At 42.5% G+C, this 25,327-nt stretch overlaps 1 protein-coding gene across 1 annotated transcript in view; it reads right to left on the bottom strand.

Moving 5' to 3' along the window:
- Positions 1–15,555, bottom strand: part of LOC108148873 — a 38,892-nt gene extending 23,337 nt beyond the window's left edge. The window contains exon 1 of the mRNA XM_017276175.2: positions 14,921–15,555. Within this exon, the coding sequence (XP_017131664.1) occupies positions 14,921–14,978 (58 nt within the window). The 5' untranslated portion in view covers positions 14,979–15,555. The remainder of the gene's footprint in view (positions 1–14,920) is intronic.
- Positions 15,556–25,327: the final 9,772 nt, after the last annotated feature.

Raw genomic sequence — 25,327 nt, 5'->3', positions numbered from 1 at the left:
TCTGTCCGGCAGTTGATGACATTTAGTATGTGCTCCCTGCAAATAACAAGCACGTTAAATTAACTCATTTTTTGTGGGCAAATAGAAAATTAAGAAAAGACTGTTACGGTTGAGGCAGACAATCAGGCAAACATTTTTTCAGATTCAATTTCCCCAATTGACTTTGCATACTACAGTTCGAAAATCAATACATTAATTTTGAATGTGCCAACACTTTCGCCTTTCCGTATCATAATTAAGTCACAAAATGGCCGTGGTAAACACATTGCCCCAGTTGGAGGCTCTATCCAGTAGCAACAACTTCGCTTCCATTTTCATTTATTCACTCCACGCGTCCATCGTCAGTCACGCAAAATGTCAACGACTGAGTAAGTAAAAAACGTGTCTGACAGCGCGAAAAATATGGAAATAATCGGATAACGCAAAACGAGGAGAACAAAACCCAATGAAATGAAGCGTGTCAAGTGTGCATACGTATATAGGCGAATGCGAATGCGAATGGAGGCCCGAAACAGTTGGCAACTTGTTGCCGTACATGGCATAAACATGGCCAGCCTTCATCGGCCTGGTATTGGTTTCGTAGCCCCCAGCATGACGTACGTGTTCGTGCCGCACGCTAACGAGCCGAAATTTGCGAAAATTCAATCATGACCCGGCCAGCTGGCTGGCTGGTTGGATGGCCAAGACCAGGAGACCAGGCACGGCATCCCAAGCCCAAGCCCAAGCCGAAAGCCAACCGCAGCCGCAACAGGAGAAGATGCCCAGGAGCGGCTGTCAGACACCAGACACACTTTGACTTTCCAGGATCTGCTGCTGGCTTTATAATCATGTCGGCTTTTTTCGACATTCATGTCGCAATACTTCTCGTCATTTTTCAGCCCTGGCAGCTGGCCAATATCGTATAGTATGTCTGTGCGGAGACGATAAACCGGATAACGAATTTGAACTGCACGACCGCTGACAAGATGCTCAGCAACCGCAATTATGCCCCGTTGACTGCCTGGCAGACGGGCTCTGAAAAAATTCATTACTAACTCTGGCGAAAAAAAATGGACGAGGCAACTTCTGCTTCTTTGGGTTGTGCAACAAGCTGCGAGGCGAGTTGGCAGGAGGCTTAACATTTCCACCACTCACTGGATGGATGGTAGGGAAACAGAAAAAAAAACAGAAAATAATAAAAACGAGCAGCGTTTCTTTGTTCGCGTTGTGCTTTTTTACAAGCGGAAATTGATGATTTTCTACGAGCCGGGCGACAATAAAGCGTGCATCATGTCAGAAAAACGCAAATAATCAATCAATCAGCATTAATCAACGCTCTGTGCCGCGACAAGCCAAAGTGGGCAACAGTTGCGGGGGCGTGGTTCTGTGCTCTTGCCTTCCATTTGACTTTAACAACTAGATTAGGCTTCGCAGGAAATTGATATTTATCGCCACAAACTCAATTCGGCAGTAGATAACACTCAAGTGGTGCGAACAGATTCATGGCTTGCAACTTTATTGGTTTCCATATTCATTTCTGTTTTCCGATGCCCCCACCTTTCACTTCACTGGAAAAGCTTGCACACAGGTGTTCGAAAATACACACGACAGACCACAAACCGAAAGCATAATAAATGTATACCCCATCCTAAGCAAATTTAACTCAAACTTAAACTGCTGACCACAGAACCACTGACCAGTGCCAGGAAATTTGAGCAATTTTCCATTCGATTCGGGTGGTGTTGCCAAGGCCATGATTAATGAGCCAACTATTTAAGTCAATAATTGTTTGCCGCTGGAGAATTTAATAGCTTCCACTGGACAGATGATTGATTGACACCAGTTCACATGGACACGTCGCAATAATTAAAGAACCATTCTGTTGGTGGTAAACTTTTCCGCTAATTAAAATAAAGCCCAACAATAAAAAAAAAAGTACAAATAGCGGGCACGTTTCTCACTGATGGCAATATAAATATTTTCTCGATAGCCATTAATTGAAATATGTGCCCAGAAATAAATATATTCTTCAGTGGGGTGCTTTTGGCCATTAATTAATTGAAAAACATTTCGTACGAGTTACATACATTTCACAAAATATTATATATATAAAAATAAAAATATGAATAAATAGCCAACATTAATTATTAAATTTGTATGTTAGGCTTAAGAATTATTGTAGAATAGCTCTGTTATTAAAATCATCAATCCCCGAAAACTTGAATACATATTAAATTATTGGATAGCAATCCAAAATTATCTTATCGAAAATTGCGCTTAAGTCAGCGGATTGACGCAATAACTACTTACGTTTTTTTCACGGGGAGCAGAATCCAAAAAATGGACAAAGCCCACAGCTTATCACACGTTTAAGAGCTAGAAAATGGTAATTAGGTGAGGCTTGGTATTCAACTATCAAAATTGATACCAATATTTTTGTTGTTTCTTTTTTTTTGTTAGGCTTTAAGTTTTAAGTACAAATTAAAGTTCTGGTCGAGCATAAATTTTACAATTATTATTTTTCTTGTCAAAGTTTTAATTTTTATGACTGGCTTTCACCTAAAAATCCTAAATTTCAATTTCACAGTGTCTTGTTCAAACGTTTAAAGCTGGTTATGTTCGAGTGCTGCCTGTTCCAAAGACATTCAATAACATCGACTTGGGGTCAGCTGTCTTGGCCCGCCCAGCTGTCAGTTATCCAGATGGCTGGGATTCATTATGGCAGAGTGGCAGACAATGCTCGGGCATTCACATTCCGTGGAGTTCATTAGACACGGGCAGCTGCCAAGGAGGCATCGACATACTGGCAGTTGTCTATCCCCCAACCAATACTTTTTGAAACTGATTTCCTGTCCTCATTACGGCTGTTTGTCTGCCCCGGTCTGATCGGGATTCAAAGGCAGGACGTGACTGTTAATAATTTTCAACGTCCCACGACTTATCGCACCGGACTGGTCATTTTCTAATTGATTTGTGGCCACGTGGCTTTCCAATTTAAATGCATGCTTGATTGGGAACACAAACAAAGGCATCCAGACGGTCGTGACTGGCAGCAAAAGTCCACAGATTTTTTTAAAGTTGACCGCACAAAGCTAACATTTTGCTGGCCAAAACACACATTCGCACGTCATGGCAACGGTACAGAGCCATGGAAACAAGGAACCATAGAACACTATCAGGAACATAAGCCAAACAATAAAACGGCAAACACCCGGCATTTACCCACTCTGGGCTACGAAAAGGATAAGGCCGTAAGTCGTTATGGTGCCGAGGCGTTCGTTCAGAAAACAGTAAGCACTGGCCTTAGTCGGCGGATTCAAACCCACCCAGTTGTCCTTCGTCCTTGCTGCTGTGCCTTATGGCGAAAACAAAGGCCGAAATAAAAGGCAGGCAAGGTCCGCCGGCATGTTCGAGGCATAAAGTAATTTTATAGAACAAATCACAGGCATTAGCGGATATAAATCCAGTTTATCCCCACCAGTGTATGCGCGCGTGAAATTCAAATAACTCGGGAGGGCACGCAACATTGGAGGGAGCAAGAAAAATGGTCGACTGTGGCCTGTCAGGGTCCTTGAAATGGTTCGGGGCTCGTAATCCCCACAAGTAACTATATATCTACATATCTACATGCATGCTAGAACTTATCCACCGTGGAAAGAAGAGACTTTCAAATGGCCCAACTCTCCTGGGAGACAAATTGCTTGGCCTTGGTCACAAGGCGGCATGGCAACAAAGGCTGTCCCAGCTGGCTCAACTCCACCTTAATGGCTAAACTTTAATAGCTTTAAGCGGGCTAATTTTTAAATCGAATTTCTCTCCACACAGGAAGACATGTTTATTTGATTTCGTAATTTTCACTTCCACATTTTAGTCACATTTCTGAAATTAAATCACAGCCGAATGCCGCCATGAATGGAATCAAAATCAAAAGAAAATGAAAATAGCCAACGCGATGTCCTGCACAACCACCATACAAACACAGGACATGACTTACACAAGCACCCATGCACCATAACCGACAAAAGTAGCCAATGTAATGACCAAAACAAAATATGAAAGAAATTGCGGACCGACCAGGGCCAAAGTCACAAGCAGAAGCAGAAGCAGAAGCAGAACCAGAATCACTACCAGAGCGCCACAGGAAGCCAACTTCCTGGTTGAAAATTTTATCTGGGTGGCCCTGGCAGCGACTACGAAAATGAAAGAGCCCAGCCAGCAAGAATAAAAAAAGAGAAGGCCAGAATCCGTTTATATGTATAAGAAACTGGCTTCAAGGACACCTCATGCTCCCTGCTGTTGCTGGCGGCTGCACAAGTACAACTACAACTACAGCTACAGCTACTACATCTATATCTAAGGCCCTGCCCAGGCACGCCCACAGGGCTGCCCAGCACGTAAAGTACATACCAGGCCATACCACACTGTGCAACACGCCCCGCGCCCATTTACAAGGCCGTGGAGCGAACACATGTAGGCCATGAATCTCATAACGAGTGTTAGACATGCGCCACGAGCCCCGCACTGTGGGTCAACTGGCTAGGATTGTCTCCGAAAACATATATATCTTAGACAAATTGTGCTTAAAAAATTCAAAGGACTTCTACACCGTATCTGCCGTAGATATATTTTTAAGAGTTATTTTCTGTAACCTCTGTATATTGTAAGAAAGTCAAAAGTATTTACACAATTTATATTAATATTTGCTTAAAATACTTTAAATTTTAGAGGACACAACTTTATTCCGATTAATAGCCAAATTTTGTTATACCATAAACCCATCCCTGTTATTAGTCACAATCGTTTTCATCAAAAGCTAGCTAGATCATATTGAACCACTTATTGCATATTTTAAAATTTTTTATGTTATAATCAACATTAATAATGTACCGTTTTGAGAAGCTTCATCTGCAGAGATCGGAATATCAAAAAATAGTTAAATAATGTTATATATTAGGCTCTCGTTCAAATATCGTTTTTTTAGGGTCAAATTATAGACCGAGAAAGGTACTTTATACCAGTCAATTTCGAATTTAAGCTTAATGGCAACCGTAACACCATATTTTTGGACAAAAGTATAACCTTTCTGGCCCCACAGTTCACCGTCTTGGTGTGGGTGGGCTTTGGCTATGGAGCCTGTAAGTGTGTGAGGATGGCCAACAGTTGCCGCTCCAGTAAGCGCGACCTGGACCTGACTCGTAAAGATGCAGACCATTAAAGAAATGAAAAGCAAACGCCGGCGACTGCGACGACGGCGTTGGCAAACACATAAAAATGCTTAAATTACTTTTAAGGGGAATGATTTATTATTAATGTGCTGGCCAACAAAAAAACAAGAACAGAAACAACCGCAACTCTATGCTGAACAGGAACAACGAGTCTAAGCCAAATTAAGAGGACCGACAATTTGTGTTTCAGTTTCAGTCATTTTGCGTTTGGCTAATACTATGGATACGAAACAAAAATTCATATTGCTAATTTAAATGTGCTCGGGGTTGGAAATGCAATTTTAATCGAGGGAAAGGGGGCACTGCTCATTTCCGGTCGCTACATGTATTCATATTCCACAGAAACATTTCCGCATCGGTTGGGCAAACACATTTTAAATCATTCATGACAGCTTTTGCACCGGCTAGCGAAATTCCAGACTGCGTTTGACATTTTGTTGGCCACACATTTTGGTGGATTTGGTGCGAATTGTTCAAGTCCGATTCAATTTCGGACCCAACTGCGTTCCAGTCGCCAAAACAATTAAATGAGAGGAATTATTTATTTATTTTTCGGTGTGACGACGTGGGAGAAGTGACATGCGCAGCTGTTGCACGGTTTTTAGAAAATTGAAAACATTTCGCCCATTGAAAAAGAAATTATTTGGTGCCGCAACAAATGTTTGGAAACCGCAGGTGGACGTGGAAGAAATGGGGGCTGTACCCACGCCCACCTGGACAATTTATAGCAGGCGACACTGATAAAGAAAATGAAATAAAAGTTAAAAAAAAAACAAATATTAATTTTAAATATTGAATAAAATGCATACTATTGATATTTTCTATAATGCGAGAAATATTACATTTAAAAAACTTCTGCCTGATTTAAAAGCATTTTATTATATGTAAATATTGTTTAAAATTAAATGAAATTTTTTTGGTAATTAAAACTAATTTTAAAATTAGTCAAATGAACCTTTAAAAAACTTTAATATTTCCATAGCTCAAATTTCTTAAAACAATGGATAAAAATCAAAACTAAAGATATTTAAATTGATTACAAAATATTTGGATTAACAATGTTTTTTTTTAATAGTGGAGGCCACGTTCTGTCCTTGCCAACCGCCATCACTTTGAGCCTGCGTCACAATTATGCTCGGTATTTGTAATTCAGGCTAGAAATAACCTACCAATGGCAGGCTGGCCTTTTGAAGTTGGCTAATCTCTAATCTACACAGGCATTAGTCCACTGACACGAAACCGAGATGAGGGGCAGATGGGATGACGGCATTGGGCCTGTAGCGTTTTTCGAGCCTGCTGATGATATTGACATTTATGCTTGACCCACAATTTGACATTTTTTGTGCTTCCTGTTTTCCGTTTTTTTGGCCAAAATGCTGGGCCCAAAATTTTTGTTGACACTCGGCCGCACCTGCTGTCTGGCCGACTATCTGTTTGGCTAATGTTTGTGGCCAGGAGAGGAGGTCGAACTTGTGATATGGCCTGGCTGGAAATGCGCATTAGTCGAGGGTCCGAACGACCGACCCTATATGGCGCAGCATATTTGCGGGCTGCTAATAAGGAGCCGAGCCGGCGGCGACAGCCAAACCCTCGTCAACCTTGGTTTGGCCAGGACTTGTTGAAACAATGCGCGTCGCACAAAAGTCCTTGCACAATCAATGCCAGCCGGGCTTTGTTTGCATTTCATTTCATTTCATTTCATTTCCCTTCCTATCCCAATCCCAATCTGAATTCCAATTCCGGCCGGTAGCCCTGGGCACCATTAAAAAATCAACGCTCAAGCCGGACTCGCAAAGTGCCTTCATTATGCGATGCTTTCTCGCTTTCCTTTTCGGTTCTTGGCCTGAAAATCGGTCTGGCACATTTTCTGCTGCTTTTGCCTAACGCTTGGCCTGAAAAAGCAAATTTCTATACGCACAAAAGGCGTAACAATCAGCTCTGGGCATCATAAAATCTATACGCAGCGCCTTTTGCTTGGACTGCATGATTTCTGGCGATTGTAATCAATAATTTACGCATTTTCATTTTAGCCAGCCCAAAGGAGGCATTAGTGTTGGGCCGCAATTACAAAGACAGAAGTGCCAGCCATTCAGGCGTGTACTTGTGAGCCCAGAGTTTTTCCTTTTTTTCTGTCCTTTATTTTCCCTTTTTTTTGTTTCGGACAAGTTATCCCCAAACGCCTTTTCTCGAGTCAACGCTGCATATATTTGAGTGCTCTTGGGCTTGCTTTTTGGCTGGAAAGTGAAAAAATTGTTTGCTTGCCAACCTCATTTACAGTACTTTAAGAGTGCTGCTGTTAATTTGCACGCATTTCGAAGTTATTTATTTATATTTAATTTTTGGCGCTGCTTGCCTGCACTTACATTTTGAAACCAGGGCCCCAATCCCATTATTACGAAGCAGCCATCCCATTGTTGCCGGGCCATTATTCAGCTGGTAATTCCTTAAGGATTGTGTTTACTTGAGTGCGCATGTGGCTGCCAATTGACGCGTATTTGGCTTTGTGCTTTGCTCTCTTATATAATACACAATTATTGAGCGGCGCCGTGATTGCCATTTCTAGCATGCAGCTTGTTGAATAATAAGCAGCTTATCCAACAGCAGGAAAGTTTATGCGGGATTTGGTGCGCAATTTTAAATGTTTTGCGGGTGGATCGAAAAATGCCCGACTTTATTTTGTCTCATATGCTTAAATATCGCAAATGCGGCAATTAATAAGGTGCGTGAGACGCCCACACATTAAGCATACGACACGTGAGCCCGGTCACAAGTCAAGGAGGCAAGGAGGAGCGCATATTCATAAGCATCAGCCATTAACATTATTAATTCAATTTAACGCTTGGAATGCTTTATTCATCCGTGGCTTCATCAACGGCATGGGCGCTCATTAGGAACTAGAACGCTGAGTCACCTGCCGCATATTAACTGCAGGCATTAAATACTGTCGAGCTGAGCAATACCATTACAGTCAACACGGGCTACAATGACTAGTTGATTTACTACTGTGATATAACATTTTCGCACTTCCTGTAATACATAGTCTGGAAACATCATCTGTAAAATATTTATTTCTATACCTTTTGGAAATAGAAAAATTTAAACAGAGCGAACATGCTCTTATTAACGATGGAATCAAAAAATATGTTGTTGTTTTTGTATAAAATTTGTAATTTCTGAAATTTTTGCAAATTGAAAAAATATTTATTTAAAAGTTGTCATTGAATAACGAACTCTTTTCTACCGTTCTTTTGTGTTTTGGTTTAAATTCTAAAAGCTATAAATTGGTTTTTTATTTTTTAATTACAAAAATTGACTTTATAATTCTGCTCTTTTGTGGCACAGTGTCATTTCTCTTTCATTTACAAGCTCAAAAGGCACATCTTTGCCATGAACACATTGCCAGTACATGAAGAGGCGGAGAATTAATTAAGCAGCTGCTGTCGGAGTTGGGAAAACATTCAGCTTGGACTGGTTTGCTCCGGGCTGCATTGGCTTTGCATGAGTAGCTTTAGATATTGTAAGCAGATACAGGCAGATACTGGTGTTGAACTGTTTATGTTTTAAGCGCAGATAAATCACTTAATTGATTCGGAAGCTATTTAGACAGCAGTTTAATACTATAAGGGGTTTGCTTTGATTAACGTCTCAGCTGGTAAAACCTACAAATTACAAACCGACATCTCGCACTTCGTCACATTGTTTGGCCGCTCTCACTCAATTTGCAGTAATCACACTTTATTTGTATCATTTCTGGTGTTCATAAAAAAAAAGCAGAAGTTTGACCTCACTCGTTTTTCCTATTTTTCTCGCTTTTCCGTATTGTTTGTCATGCGTTTGAGCGCGTGCCTAGATTTTAGCTAGTGTTTTATTGCCTACTTTGGGTCGTCCCACTCGTACGAGGCTCTTTTCCCTTTCCCCCCACCACACACGCACACAAGCACACTCCTTGCTCGTTGGCCCGCTTTATGCCTTGCGTTAACAATACTTTCGAGTGAACACACATACATAGCTGCACTAAGATAAAATTACACCCACAGTGGGCGGTGGGGGTAAGGTGGGTCGGGGGGCTGTGGGAAAAACAAAACATTTGCCTTTCATTTGCGCCCCCTTTGCATAATAAAAATGTGTAGTTTACTTCCTTTTTTCCAGCCCCTTGCTTATACATTTGCCACCACTCCCATCAGCAGTGGGCCAACTTTGCTAGCCCTTTTTCCAGGCATTTGCCGTCGTTATTGTTTGTTTGTTCTTGTTGCCCGCTTTTCCGACCCTCCCACACTCCCTCCTTTTCCCCTCCCCCACACGATTTCCCTGTGTCTCCGTGGGTGCGGCTTGTACGAGTATGTGTGACATTTCCGGCTCTGTTTAATTTTCCATTCAGCCAGCTCCACTCTTCCTTCTTTTTTTTTGGCATTTAATGTGCGTTTCTTTTCACTCCGGCTTACAATAATAAACTTTTTAGTGCCTAGACATGTTTTTATTTAGTTGAAGTGGGGATGCCAGATAGAAGAGACACTGGCTTTTTTAATTAATTTTGCCTACTGGCGGCGAATCGCTTTGATGCGCACCATGCGGCTTGCTAACGCCTGTCTGTTGCGGCAATAAAATAAAATACAAGGCTGACTTTAAATTGTCCCGGGTTTTTCGGCAGTGATTAAATTGTTATGGCTGAACAGCAGCCAAGGAGCCTCGAATCTGGATTTCGTGTGGCCTCGACTCACTGACTCACTGAGTCCCAGTAAATGGGACTGGCTTTAACCCAATGCCTAATGACTACGGATTGAACTTGTCCCATAACTACGTGGCTGTACTTCTGTGATTTCAATGGCCTGGGACAGGTTCAATTTATGCGTTTTGCTGTCATTTGTTTTGCTTGACCACACGCCCCGCTTATGGCCATAAGCTCTTTCGGGTCCCGGTTCGGGTCTCGGTGCAGAAATTTATGCGCCATCACTTTGGTCTTTGAAGCCGGCTGCCTTCCGCTCAAATCCCTTAAAACCACAGAAAGGACCGGTACCGGCAAGAATCATTCATTTATTTTGCAGAAACTGCCGGCAGCGTTTGACTTTGGCTCTGCTTTAAACTGCTCTCGACCTTTGTCAAAAGTTTTGCGGCCAAAAACTTTGTGGCTAAAATCAAACTGTGGATAATGATGAATGCGGCCAGCAGTTTGTGGCTCTTGGCATGTGGGACTGAATAATTAACGCTTCGCTGGATTCTTGTCACTGAATGGCCAGAGTTGGTCAATCTCAATTCCGATTTTACTGGACTGAATGCGTTCAACTTTTTCGCCTTGCGTGTGGCTGTCCAATTTATGGATTTTTCTCGAAATTTATTTCGGGTCGAGTCTTTGATTAGGGTTTGCCGAGATTTATGCTGCAGTTGCTTCCCGCTGTGAGCAGTCCTATTAGGGCTCATTAAGGACCAAGTTCAAGGGTATTGTTGGGCTGGGCAAACAAAATATAAATGTCATCGCGCCGCACTGTTAGAGGCAAATACTAAACGAAGTTGGTCGTTTATAAACTCATAAATTTGGTGAAAAATGGCAAATCGATTTCGCTTTTTTTGCGGTCGTTGTTATTACAAAACTGTCAGAGCCCCGGACCAAGTGGAAGGCAAATGCAGTCGCTTCGGCTGCCAAGCTCCTTCAATCTCCTCCCCCAATCTTCTCCCTGGGCAGTTGGCAAATCCCTTTTGATAAAGTGCCCTACGTCCTGTTGGCCTCGAGTGTCGCATTATGGCCATTTTCGGAGGAAACGCCTCGATGGCTTCGCAGCTTTCAGCTCAGTTCGTTTTAGTGGCGGATTTGGCAATAAGAGGCGACCAGATTTATGCAACTGCTTTCATGCGTAATTATTTGCTGACATCTTAATAGTTTTTTCAAGTCTCTTTAGCCGTTTATTTGACGTTTATTTGTGAAATTTTAGAGCCAAAAATAGCTGAGAATCGACTTGGCTTTGCCTTCGAGAAACGAGGAAGTGGAAAAGCAGTGGCTTCATAAATATTTTAGATCCTTCACTTAGGCATAATTGTTTTGCGAAAGCTTTCTTTTTTATTTGCTTGCTGTGATCCGGTTTTTTCTTCACTTGAGCTCCCCATTTGAAGCAGCTGGCATCTGTCACCCACACACACGTACTTATTGGAGGCCTCTTAATGGGCGCCCGTTTAACGACATTGCCAGGAGCACCATAAATAATACAAATAATAGAAAACGCTGAAATATAAAATTCCGTTTCCTTGTTCGGGCTGCTTGTGCCCTAGTGCCTCTGTCCTTGTGACAATTTGTCGTGTGAGCAACTTTTTGATAGGCCAGAGGTGTAGTGTATAGCCCGCCGATAAACCTGGCTGGCGTACTTTTCCTTTTCTTTCCATTCTATCTTTCTCGTTCTCGTTCTCTCTTATTCACTCTGTTTGTCTGCTGCTTCGGGCGGGCCAAAAACAAGCTTAAGTCCTTGTCGTCCTTGGCGAAGCGACGCCACCTTGGGGCTTTTAAGTTTGACGCTCGTTTATAGACTTTGCACACTTTGCATTTACTTTACGGCGCCGCTGATGCGGCTGATAATAAGACCACGTGGCGTATGCGCAGTGCCAAGCGAAATGGCAGGCTGGATGGCAGGCACGAAAGCACAGCACGGCAAAAACAATGAAATAAGCGAAAGTTGGCCAAAGTTTTTACAGCCCGATACACACACGCCTCAGAGACACCTATTCAGCATCCAGCATTCCGCCTTTGGCCACTCGACTCTTGAGGAACTCTCGAGCCTTGCTTTTGTTTTGCCGAAGCTTGTTTTATAACTTTTTGATTGTCTTTGCGCCAAATTTGTGCAAAATTGTTCATGTCTGTGGGCCGAGTTGGCTCGCACCTGCAAATTGTGTGTGCGGCTTACATTACGGCTGCCATGTATAATATTTGGCTTAATCTGATTTCTGCTACTCAAGTTAACTTCGACAGCAGCAGCAGCGGCGGCGGTCGGTTCGAAACTTTACCCGAGGCAGAGCAACAATTTATAGACCGTTTACAATATTTATTTCGATTGGTAGGCCAACTTTTCCTTCCACACTTTGGCATTTCTCATGACTTTATTTTCGGTTGTGTGCGCAATAGAAAAGAGTCCATTAAAGTGCAATGCCAGACGGCGAGCAAAACTTTCATTAGATATGCCAAAAGCGTCTTTGCACAAGTCAGTACTGGTGGCCTCGGGGGCGGAAGGAGCAGCTTGCTTTGTCAAAGTCCTCACATGTCATGCAGCAGACAGCCTGGCAGCAGTCAGCAGGCATCCTGGCATCCTGGCATCCTGGCAGCCAGGAACAGTCAGCCACGCAGTGAGTTAGTCTGCTGCAGGCTACGGGCTACGGGCTACGTCCATCTCCCCGTCTGTCGTCGCCTGTCATCGGTGTGATGTGTGTACCCACTGAACACACCCTCGTACTCGTCGTCGTCGTCGGCGTTCTTCCATCGTCCTGCTCCTCCTTCGCACTCACATCTTCAGATGGCCCGGGGGCAGGACGAGCCCTGCCATTGAGGTTGCACTGAGTGCACATGCTCGCCTTGTTATTGCCGCCGCCGCTGGAGCACAACCACAATTATTACATTTGTATGGACATGTGGCCACATTAAGTATACGACGCGAAGGCCAGCCAGGACCTGCGGCTGTTGCTGCCTTCGTCGCTCTTGTCGACGTGGCCCTGTCGCTCAAGTGGCCTGTCACAATATTTATTCAATGTAAGGGTGCTCCGCTGACCCACTGTTTGGTTAGTCAAATTGATTTATGTTTTGCTTTAATTTCAAAATTAAATCCACCTTGGAGTGCTGGGAAAACAGTGCTGGCAGGACTAATCCTTTGTACGCCAGTATGCCCGTCACGTGCGCCTTTTGTTGCTTCTGTAAATAAAGTGCTCGACCGCCAGTTGGCAACTCAATTAGGCCGTTAAGCCAGGGCCCTTCTAATGAACTCCACTTGGCTCCGCCATTAAACCTAACCACCGCCCACATAAATAATTCAATCACAACAATTTCAGCACAGAAAATCAATAATAATCGCATCAAGTGTCTGGGGGCAGTTTCGATTACACTTTCCCAACCGAGCAACGTGTTTAAATTGTTAGGAGCCCGCCCACATACACTTTCTTCACACTCCATCCAGCTGCTAATCTGTGCGGGCGGAGCAAGACTCTCCATAAAGATTCATTTCGTTTAATGACTTGAAATTGATTTCACTGTGCCATCGGCGCATTTTATATGACGCTACTTCGAAGTCTTCGCCCGGGGTAAATTGCAAAAACGTGCTTTACGACGGTATGATCCTGCCTCGTTGGGACTCCTCCTGTTTTTTCCCTGCTCCTGCTCCTGCTCCAGCTCCAGCTCTGGCTCCTTGGCGTATTAATTTTTCAACAATTACGTTGCCAGCGACAACGTGTAATAGATACAGCCGAGGAGCTTTTAACCGCACCATGTTTTACGAGCTGCTCATTGGGTTTTTTGATTAACTTTTACCCGAAATGAAGCTATAATGAAATTTAATTTTGTGGCCTACTTTGACCCGCTTATTGGTTCGTTAATCAAATCAAACTGATAAAGGCCATTCCCATTAGCAGCGACATTTTCAATTCATTGAACAAGTCATCAAGAATTGCATATTGCAAGTACCGAGCCGCTGGTAAGCCAGCAATTTACAATTTATTAAAATTAAAAGCATGCGCAACCTGTAAACTGCCGGACATCGCCCACTCCAATATAGTTCTCCATCCTACAACCTCTTAAAAGGTCGAGAACAGCCGGACCAGACCGGACCGAACCGTGGTGGAATGTTTATGAAGTAAATAATCGAAGCGTGCCCAATGAATTATTCATGAGTCTTATGGAAAAGCCAGCTGCCAAAGGTGGCAGGTGCCCAGAACGCGTCCAGTGCGTGACTTTCGGCTTTTTTGGAGGGCCAATAAGGACTAACCAAAGTCCAGCTGCCCCCAAACCTACCCGCCATTTGCAATTAGCTATTTGGAGACTTCATTTCAGCAGCTTTGCATATGCATTAAAGGGTTAAATGGCAAAGTTTATAAATACTCAGGTTCGGTTAACACAAGCAAATCATTATTGATCAGCCTCCATAACTGGCTAAAAATTGTCTATTTTTACATACACACAAGGTTAAATTATTGCACTTCACTAATGTCATATTTGTAATGGTAAAGTTTGTAAAAGATATGTCCTGAAAACCTTTCAATTTCTAAAGTTTAGTCTCAACTATTTTGAAGGGCTAAAAGTTCCATTCCTAAATTCTTCCAAATATTAAGAGTTTGAGTAAAATAAAATTTGTCACTATGTTTTTGACGAAGCAACTAGGCTAAAATTGCTTTCAAACTGTTTCCAAATTGATTCTTTTGCGAATGTTACAATCAAAAGCTCGCAAATAAAAATATTTTTTGGATATTATAAGTATACATAAAATAACAATTTAATAAAACATATTTAAGGAGTTATATTAATTCCCAAGAAAAATTCATACAAGTTTGCTAGAAAGTTTTAAATATGTTTCACTCAAGTGCTTAGATAAACTACCAGACACTGCAATATATTTCTCATATTTCCCCAAATATCAGTTATGGTAATTTTGTCACGGAATATATTTTCTAGTGTACCCAAAAGTAACAATCACAAAAGCAATCAAAAAAGCCAGCACAGTCGGACAAAGCAATTGTGAAGTGCACTGGTAGGTACTTACTTATTGGCTTTGTTTGCTGTAATCCTAAAAGTAAAGCGATTATCCAAAACCTATTCATATTTCCGAATTGGTTGATTCCAGCTGCAGTGGCAGATGGGGTTTTGGCCTGGCTTAGCCTTCGATGGAAATCCCAAATGAGCACACAAAACTCTTAAAATATCAAATTGTAGCACTTGAGCGATCTGATTATCTTCACATTAATAAATAGCAACAATGAGTCGGTGGCTCGTTCTGGGGGAATCGGGGGGGTTCTACTTTTGGCACCACCAGCACAAATAACCTAGGCAATTATCGATCGCAGTTTCGAATGGAGGGTGGGGGGCGGAGTTACATGTTTGATTGAACGCGCGCAGCTAATTAGGTAACTCCTGCGAATCGCGCGCACCCGCAGAGCAAGGACCTCGCCGGCAGGTGTCCTGCCCAGCCGCTGGCTACTCCTTTCACTATCACTGTCACTCGTCAGCACTCACTTTCACTCAAATGCTCTACACTACACGGCAAACTTTTTGTGGGGGGCTGAGGCAGTAGCTCTGGCACTGGCACTGGCACTGAATTTTGCTGAAAAACCACTGGCTCCGGGGCTCTTTGCATGCGCGCACTTGTTGTGCTCGTCGCAAGCGTTTATCCTAGACTGAAGTGGCAAGCGACACGCACGCTCGCCGACTCGCTGGAAAGTCGGAAAGACGGCTCAGGATACTCCCACACCTGCGGCCTCCTTAAATTTTAGTGGGGGAGTCGAGCGGTTCCAGCTACTTTCCCTACCCGAGAGAGGACGAAAGCTCGTCGGAGCTTTTGCGCTCTCACTTATCCGGCCAGTAGCCAGTTGTTGCGCCACGGCAACAGTTCCCTGCCGAGCCTTTGCCGAATCCTTGCCCGAGTCGAGTCCTGCGAAGAGCGCCTGAATCAACAGGCTGCTCTATCCACAGCTGAATAGCCTGGACTGGCAATTCCTTTCACTTTGTCTGCGGACGGGCAAAGCAGTCGCTTTAAATGCATTAAGTGTGGCCCAGCCGCTGGCCATTCTGCTGACGGCACGTCCGGCCAACCAACTGCCCGTCCGTCATCCTCGTTTTTTTTAATTACCCCAGCAATTGTCTGTAATTGGTTTTCAGAAAAAACAATTTGTGTTACAGTTTCTATTAACAAATTATATCATAAACAGTCATTTTAATAGGTAATAATAGTTGACCGCTTAGCAACATGTGAAATTTAGTACGTCCTCACAAACAATTGTCTTTAATTGGCAAATTAAAAACAAAAATATTAGTTAAAACTTAAGTTTAAAAATGTATACTATCGTTCAAACAGGCATTGCATTTCAGAGAGACATGATTTTTGTGGGAAAATCCTGTTTTTGAGTTTTGAATAAATAATAATTATTTACGGGCCTTCTGTTTGCGCTTGTTATGGTTGGGAACCACAGTCGAACGACGCATAAATAACAATTTCCATTACGAAAATGTATTTTTTTAATAAATATTTGCATATTCATAAGGGGTTGTCTATCATCACTTTTTGTAAAAGCAGTAAACATAATAAACAATTCAGGTTGGACTGTAAATTGAGTAGCAGTTTATTAAGAGTTAAACGAGGTTAAACAATCCATTTTTTGTCAGATTAGAACTATTAGGCAGAAAGTCAGTATTAATATTGTTGTCAAAAATTATAAGCTTGTGAAGAATACAAATTCTAACTTCTTAGATTCAAAGTTTAACAGTCAAAATTATTGATTATTTAAAGAAAAATTTTAATGCTGTCGGAGTTAAGAATTACTTAATATAAAAAATGTAGCTATATTACATTTGCTTTCATTTCTATCAGTTTTATATCATTTAAATGTATACCTACCCAACCTGGTTATAATTCACACTTACTTACTCAAAGGTGTCTGCCAGCAACAATATTGTAATTTGCGGTTCACGTACAGCAAGCCATTGTAGACCAGTTCCGCCCCAAAGTTGCCTTTTTGGCCGAGCCGCTCTAATTCGGGCCACTCCTTCCGCCTCTGTGGCCCTGACAGCGCATTACTCATTCCCACTAATATCCTTGCTGACAGGTATCCTGTGCCGTTCCGATTCCGACTTGAAGAGCCGGTAAAGCCCTTGGCTGTAGACCTGTCATTGGCTCCAGACGTTCCGAGTGGTATTTAAGTTTTGATGGAATAAATGAATACAGAATTATTTAAGCTAATTAAGCATTTAATACGTCCACACACACACACACACATTTCCATCCGCGGCACGTGGGTAAACTTGTTAGCGTTTTATAGGGTTTCTACTTTTTAACTTAACGAGACGGTGTGAGGACAGTGAGCACCGTCATGGCACATGGCCATAAAGTTTTATGTCCGGCTCCGCGGATCAGAGCCTGCAGGACCATCGTCCGCGTATCCTGCGCATGGCCATTTAATTTTCCCCACGTCCGTCCACTTTTAATTACAAACAATCAAATCAGTTTGTGTTTGTTTTTTTCCGTGAAGCCATCGCGAACGGGGCCACATCATTGTCACAGCTCCGGCTGCGGCACCGGCGACAAGAACTGCAGACATTTTGTTTTCTGTGTGTGTTTGGACTTGGGCTTTGACTGCCAGCCTGTCATCATTAGTGACCACAACACATAAGTTGACATTGCGCTAAATGGGAACATGGCCCTGAGCCAGCGACTTGTTTGCTTGTGGCGACTGACATATCTAGTCTATTATGGCATTAAGTCATAAAGAGCGTGGTAGTCGCTAATTTGCGAAATTATTTCACCCAGTTGCGGTAACTTCTGGCTATCCACCAATACCCTAGCCAGGAATAATACCCCTTAAAAATATTCGGCCAGCAGCGCCATGCAGAAACTAAACAAATATGAGTTTTAAGTTTGCATGGAAAATGGAATAAATGCTTGCAGCCAAATATTTGTTCCTATTGCCAGGCCGTGTTTGTTTATGTAAATGTGGAGCAGAGTTTTGACGTGCCTGTATTTTTGCTGTTCGTGCTATTAGAACACAACTAAAAATAAATTTTATTAACAAAAAGTAATAAATCAAGCGATGTGCAGCCAAGTGAAGAATGATAGAGCACACTACAGGCCTTGTTCTCATTTAGGGAATCCCTGGCAGTTTAAATAATAAAAGGGAAATTTACAAATTGTAAGCGCGTAACCAGAAATTTCGAATGGCCCTAGGGCGTAAGGATATTTGCTGTTGCTAAAAAACATTAGCTGGGCACGACTCCAGGCAATTTTCGGGCTTCAGCCACAGGAAATTTCGACCGCCGAATGCCTTTTCATGGGGGTTTTTGGCTTGGCATATACGCGTCCTGGTCAAAATGCAAGTAAAACCGGCGCACAAGCAAAAGCTCGGCCTTTACTCTGTTTTTTGCGTTGCCTTTTCGGCTGCTGAACAACAGCCAACAAAGCTCATTTACACGGGAAATAGCCTAAGTACAAAAACCATTTAAATGCAAATTAAGCACAAAGTGAAAACATGTGAACAAAGAGGATAACACACACACCCACACACACACAGTGGATGGCACGTATTTGGGCCAGGCTTCTGGTTTCGACTCCTAACGTGGCTTACACATCGCCGACGGTTTCGAAGGAATGCCCAACTTTGGGCCGCTCTAAATGTTAAATAGTTAAGCGCTGCCAGCGCCACAACAAATACCTCTGGTCGAGAGCCTGAGCCTGTCCTTCTGCTCGTGCTCCGATTTGAATAAATTCATATGCATAAATGGGCCAGGGAAGTAGCCAACTGCAGCTGACAAAATCAACAACCTGCCTCATGCCCGGTAATTGAGTCAAAGATTCAGGTCCCAAGATATGAACTGCAGGTCGATGTCCGTTGTCCATTGCTCGTTGTTCGTTGTCCGGCAACTTCACGAGCAATTTACCCGCTGCGTATCAGCCCCGGGCTAATGAAGTTACACACGTCCAGCTGCAGGAATTGGTTTTATGGCCAAGGTGCATGAGCTTTACATCGAGCCATGGGTGCTACCCATTACACACCAGTTGAATGAGCTCGCTTCAATGTATTCAAATTATCGCCTCGAAAGGCACCTGGTCGCTGGCTTCCTGGATGGCTGGCAGAGGCGAGTTCGGAAAATATTCTCTTGGGGTATTACTTTTACACTGAACAAATACAAATATTTAAATAGAAAATTAATTAAACTCATTTAAAATTTTTAATTAAAGATATTTTACAATTTGTAATTAAATGGTACATTTTGTTTAACATTAATACAATTCGTGAAACTCCAATGATCGTTGTGGCTTAAATAAATAATAGTAAAGCTTATGCATGGATGATAAAAACTTTACTTTGGAGCATGCCCACACTTTATGTAATGCCGCATACATATTTCTATTTTACAAAGCGCTAAGCCAATGTGTTAATGTTTGTTTATCAAAGAATTTCATAATATAATTTTATTTAAAATTCTTTTTATTATTTAATAAAATTAATTTATTAAATTTGTTGTTCTTACCTAAGTATTCAAAAATTAAAAGTAAATGACTGTTTTGTTTTAAACAACATTTATCACTATTGTTTGTAATATTCTTGTCGAAAAGTGATTTTTACCCCAAAATCCCCTCTGGGACCGCCCCTGATTGATGGCTGCGATAACTGTTCCTGCAATCGTCGAGTACGCGTTAGTCTTTGATTATAACACAGCAGAAGGACCAGAAGGACCAGAAGGACCAGATGCCGCCTGCGAGAGGGCGTGAACTCGATGCGAATTGTCCGAGTGTTTGCTTTATGTATGTGCACTAAACAAACAGCCGTGGACGGACATCACTCCCCCGAGAAAAACAGGTGCGTCTACCAACCAGCTGCTGCAAATTGAGCAGCCGCCGCAACTATTTTACACAGCAGGGGAGTCGTTTAACCCATTCCGCTATTGAACTCGATTGGAACTTCAGTCAGAAATTCAAGTGCAAAACAACAGTAACTCTTTATTATTTCGCGGAAAACCACGGGTGTGTAGTAATTGGTCTATGCGTGACTGTAATAACAAAAGTTACTTGTCTGCAATAATTTTCAAATCAATTTATTGATTTAACTGCGTGTATGTGTAGCAAAGAGTAGGAGGTACTTGGCCAAAAAAGGAAATCAATCTGGATTAACTTTTCCAGTTTTATACAATATATTTAGTCCGGCATGTGCCCAAAGTTTGTCACATAAATTAAGTCGTACAGCGTAATAAAGCCGTGCTCGTGATACTTGGTTCGACATTAGCTTGTTGATTTTGTGACCGTTCCAACGATGGGTTCATTCTTGTAAAATCTTATTAACTTTCATTGTTGTTGTTGGTGTGTGTGGGTGTTTCTGTGGGTGTTTGTGTGTCAACTGTCACAACGAAGTTTTGTCCCGCACGTTTTGCTGGCAACAGTGGCCAAAGCCCATCATTGTGCTCACAGTTCATTTGATATTAATATAGACCACTGGCCACTGGTCCTGGTGTTTCTGGCACTGATGATGATGCCGCTCTGCCGTTGCCGCTACATATGTTTTCATTTGTTTGACGCTGATGATGACAACCCTCATCAAAACTTTGTACCGATGGCCGCTCGATTGCTCGGGCGAGTGGTCAACGGCTGTTGACAGGCCACTTTGACATCGTGTGGGTTGTGCTGGCTTCCTGGCATCCTGTACGTTGTGGGTATGTGGCACAGTGATACATAATTAAAAAGCGGAGGCCAGCGGGCGACAAAGGCTAGGGAAACTTTTGATGCCACTCCATCTCTTGCTCGCTCGCTCGCTCAGATATAAACACACACCCAAACCATTTAACTTAATGGCCAAAGGGACAAAGTTTGTGATTTTCAACATGAAAGTAAACAAGTTGCTTCCAGGTAATTTGTTAAGCATCGGCTGGCCTTACAACCCAAATTGCTAGCAAGTCAGGCAAGATCGAGCAATTGAAAAAGGCAACGGAAAAACGCAGAGGTGCAAAGTCAATGAAAATCAAGTGCTGGGGGGTAGGGGGCATCGGGATATGGCCAACCCGAGGCTTTGGCGAACTACGGGGGATTTGAGCCCCGAGCAGCCAGAAAGAGAAACCAAAAGAGTCGGGGAACACATGAAGAAATCATTTGTAGTAATTGAAACCGAACAAAGCACAAGTTTCACAGCAAAAGAGGGAAAAAATAGCATGCCACTGGGGCTCGGTACACAAAATAATAGTATTTCACCAGAGAGGAATGGAAGGCAAAAGGTTGGCTTCTGGTTTTGTCTGGTCTTGCAAATGCTTTTTCAGCTCGAGCTTTACAAACTGACTTCCGGTGCAGCCGCCAGTAATGCTGGAACATTCTAGAATGCCACCTCCAGTCACCGACGACGACCGATTGTACGGAACATGTGTTGAAAACGTGTTCAACACGACCAAATGACGGCGACATCGGCAAAGCCACCGCCCGAGTATTTGTGCAGACGGCAGGAGCAGGAGCCAAAATCAGCAGCAATTCGCCGCCCAAGTGTGAGCAACGTATGCAATCGTGCATGGTGTGCGACGGCGGCTTAGACGCGCATCTTGAATGACGTTAATGCGACTAAGCGGGAATCTTAACGCTACACACGACATGTACCCACACATACAATATTATATATACTATTTACTATATGTGGTGTGTGCTAAGTATGTAAATTGTCGGCCCCAACGCGCTCCACTATCTATAATAGACAGTTGCTTGTCTTGTCGTTGAATACATGCATGGATTCAATCACTCCCCTGTCACACCAGGCGTATACTTAATACTTGTTAATTGCGAGGTGGCTTGTGTGAAAAGACTTGCTGAATCTATTATATCAGGTTCTGCAAAATATTATCTTGCCCTTTGTTATAAAAATGCAAAAAGTTAAAATACAATATCAACAATCGACCTTCTTTCGTAAATTAATAAGTCAGAGTAACGAAATCAATTAATCAAAGTCAGTCAGATTTTTTCATTGAAAAATTTGGCGAAAACTGATACTACTTTTAACTTTTTAACCACGTCGTTTGTTTCTGTCGATGCCAGCAAGAAATTATTGGAAAAACGGCTTTTTGTTCATTTATCCTTAATTATAAACACGAAATCGAATCTGATTCGGCAGAAATCAAGAGAATACTGACTGCCATAAAGTAGGACAACAAGCCAATAAAGTCTTTTAAAAACAAATCAAAACAATATGCACGAAACGTTTCAGTCTGATTGGCAGTTAATTTAGCATAAAATGGTCGGCTCTTGATTTTTTACCTTAATTTGTAATATGCAAATGCGTGGACTTTTTGCGGCAGTGCGCGCGTTAATTAACTGCCCGGCTAGGTATGCTAATGCAAATAAAAATGCCATTGCCGCTAACAGTCACGGTTATACATAAATGCCATTCGGTTGAGTTAAGCTCGCACGTGTGGGTGTAAAAGCGAGTGCGAGTGCGAATGCGAATTGGAGTGCAGGTGTTCGCTTGAGTGCACTCAAACACTTTTGCTGCTTGGGCGATTTCAATAACGCAGCGTTACATCGATGCTGCAGATTGGAGGGTCGAAGTGGAGGAGCTCCTGTCGGGTTGGGCTCCCAATGCCCCGACCATTTGGCCCCCAGTTCACCATGGTCAAATAGACAATTGATGCTCTCCGCTTGGCTTGGCATGGATGTTTAGCCCTGGCAGTTCGCCAAACTAACATCTCCTCCGGCCAAACTTGATTCCTCCTCCTTGCACGGAAAGAAAAGATTATTAAGTATTGCACTCCGTTTCGATTAGAAAGAATACAAGAATAATTATTATAAATATTACATAAGCCTTAATAGGAAAGATGAGTGATAAATATTTACAAATCATTTAACTAAAATAAAATCATGAATATTTAACCCTATTTAAGTAGTTAGCTAGTCAAAGTGAAGTATAAAGTATAATAAATAAAATGAACTTCAATAGCATTAAAAGAAACTTATAACTCTCATTCAAATAGCATAGGTATAGAAGAAAAACTATATACTGATATGCCAAATACACACACATGCCACACATTCAATGAACAAGTCATATTTTCCCCCTGTGTGTGCAAATGTCGATGTTAAAAGTGCCTGGAAAAACGAATGCGAGTGTGTGTTGATAAGTGTATACAATCCATTCGGTATTCAAATTACTTTAAATCGCATTTGTCTCGCGTGTGCCGAGGTGCACGTCTTGCTCGCTTTACTCCTGACACGTTCGCTCCGCAAAGTTGCAGTTAAATTCTAGCAGGACGGCCAAATCAAATTTAGTAAAAGTCACTGGCACACGAGTGCCTGAGTAAACACAGATACAGATACGGATGCATATGTAGCAGCAGACACTCTGTCACAGACAGTCCGAACAGTTTGGTTTTCAATTAAATTTATGGCTGGTCAACGCTAGTGGGGGGGGGGGGTATTGCAAAACGAATGGGTTGGGGGTAGTTATAGAGGGACAGGCGCTCCACTTTAATGGCTGAAAGCTGAGCACTAAAAGCGAAAAGCTCGTCGACTGAGCAACGGAAAAGTTCATTCCGGCGTGAAAGGACGAAAATCGATTAGATCCAAATCTTTTAATAAGTTTCATTTCCGTTTTGTGCTCCCCTTTCGCTTGGGCGCTGTCTGGGGCTAAATTCGGCCTTGCGGGCGGTCGGAGCCACGCCCCCAGCCGCCCCCTTGCTGGCACTCCCATTTGCATTGCGGCTTGTGGGCCAGAAACTGTCTACAAGCCGCCCTAGCCCCCGTTTATTACGTATATTAGGGTGCGATTTGGAAATTGCGGTTCAATTGAGTTTCGGGACTTGTCGATTGCCGGCAGTCAAGTGGTTGCCAAGAAAATTAGGCCAAACCAGACGGCATAATGCCACACTCTCTGCCACAGAAACCCACAACCACTCCCACAGCGAGACGCGATTTATGATTGACTTGCCGCCCGAACTGTATCTATTGTCGTCGATAATTCGATGGCGATTGTGATCCCCGTTTGCCACCTCACTTGTGAATATTTCATGAGTGGGTCCAGTGTTTTCGAATAAAGGCATTACCAAAGCGAATCCCACGAAAAGCTAATTGTCTCGAGGTTGACTGTCATGTAGGCAATCAGCCAGCAAATGGCGGGCCATATAAATACTAATCCCCCTTTGCCAGCAATTTTCTCGCATGAAAACAAAAGGGATAATGATAGGCACAAACGGCTTTTGTTCCTGCTAGGATACCTGGCCAACAGTGAAGTAGTCAATATTCCATTTCCCCTTTCACACACGTCTTAAATGGAATGCAATGTAGTTGGTGACTGAAAGCTGTAATTAAAAGAAGCAAAAAAGTTTAAACATTCATTGGCGTTTTAATTGTTACCTTATCAAAACACATTATTAAAATTATACATTCCTAAATTATAGACAAATGACTTTTTTATAAGGTTGTATAGTCCCGACCAAATAATTCAACCATTAAAGTGTAATTTTTAAGTGATATACTTCTTAATAATTTTGCTTTAAAAAACTATAAAAGTTTGGTTAAATTATTGTAGTTTATTGTTTTTTTATATTTCAGCTTTCTCTTTTTTTTATTAATTTTAATGAAAATTTAAAAAAAATTCCTTGGCTGATGAACAAACTTTTTTTTCCATGTTCATTGTTTTTGCTATCTGCTTTTTCCAAACACCGGCAACAGAGCTAAACTGCGACTTTTAGCCACGCTTCTTTTGAACGCCCTCGTCGGGTCTTTTCTTTCAGCCGGATTAATTGGCTGCGATGGAACCACGGGCTAGAACACACATAGAAACAGAACTTCACGTATGCCACGTCATCAAATCATTCACACGGCCTGGAAGTAGGCTACACTATTTTTCCCCTGCCCGCAACTTATTGCCACTTTACGAGCACTTCAAGTTTTATGTGAGTTTTTCATTACTTTTCCGCTGGCCCAAAATGAATGATGCGGCGACCTGCCGATTTCTGGTTTCCACTCCGCTTTCGTTTCCCTTCAATTCGCTGCTCATTTCTCACTTTTTTCGCTGGCTGTGGGAAGGCTTTCGGCACATAAACGACATAAGCAGTGACTGAAAGTCGGAGGCGACAGGACACGCCAACGGCTTTGCACGTACGGATGCCTGTTGTCCTTTGTTGGCTTAAATGCCACTCTTCGAATGGATTTTTTGCCCTCGGGACTCTTTAAAATCGCCCAACCCACATGGTGAACTAATTAGTTGTTTAGATGTCCCCAAGGGCGGACTGGGGATATGTCAAAGAGCAATTAAAAATAATCGATATGCAACACCGACAGGCGCAGAAGGCAACCTCAACCCCGGACAATTAAATTTAGAGAGGCAAAAACCCCTCGGAGCACCCAAAACGATAGCAGTTTTTCACAAAGGATTAGAGCTGTCGGCAACACGTCGACACTTGGCAATTTTTGCAGCTTTCGATTGTAGTTGTTGCTGTC

Source organism: Drosophila elegans, unplaced genomic scaffold, assembly GCF_018152505.1.
Source record: "Drosophila elegans isolate 14027-0461.03 unplaced genomic scaffold, ASM1815250v1 contig_476, whole genome shotgun sequence".
NCBI classification, from domain to species: Eukaryota; Metazoa; Arthropoda; class Insecta; order Diptera; family Drosophilidae; genus Drosophila; species Drosophila elegans.
This window is presented reverse-complemented; position numbering and strand designations above follow the sequence as displayed.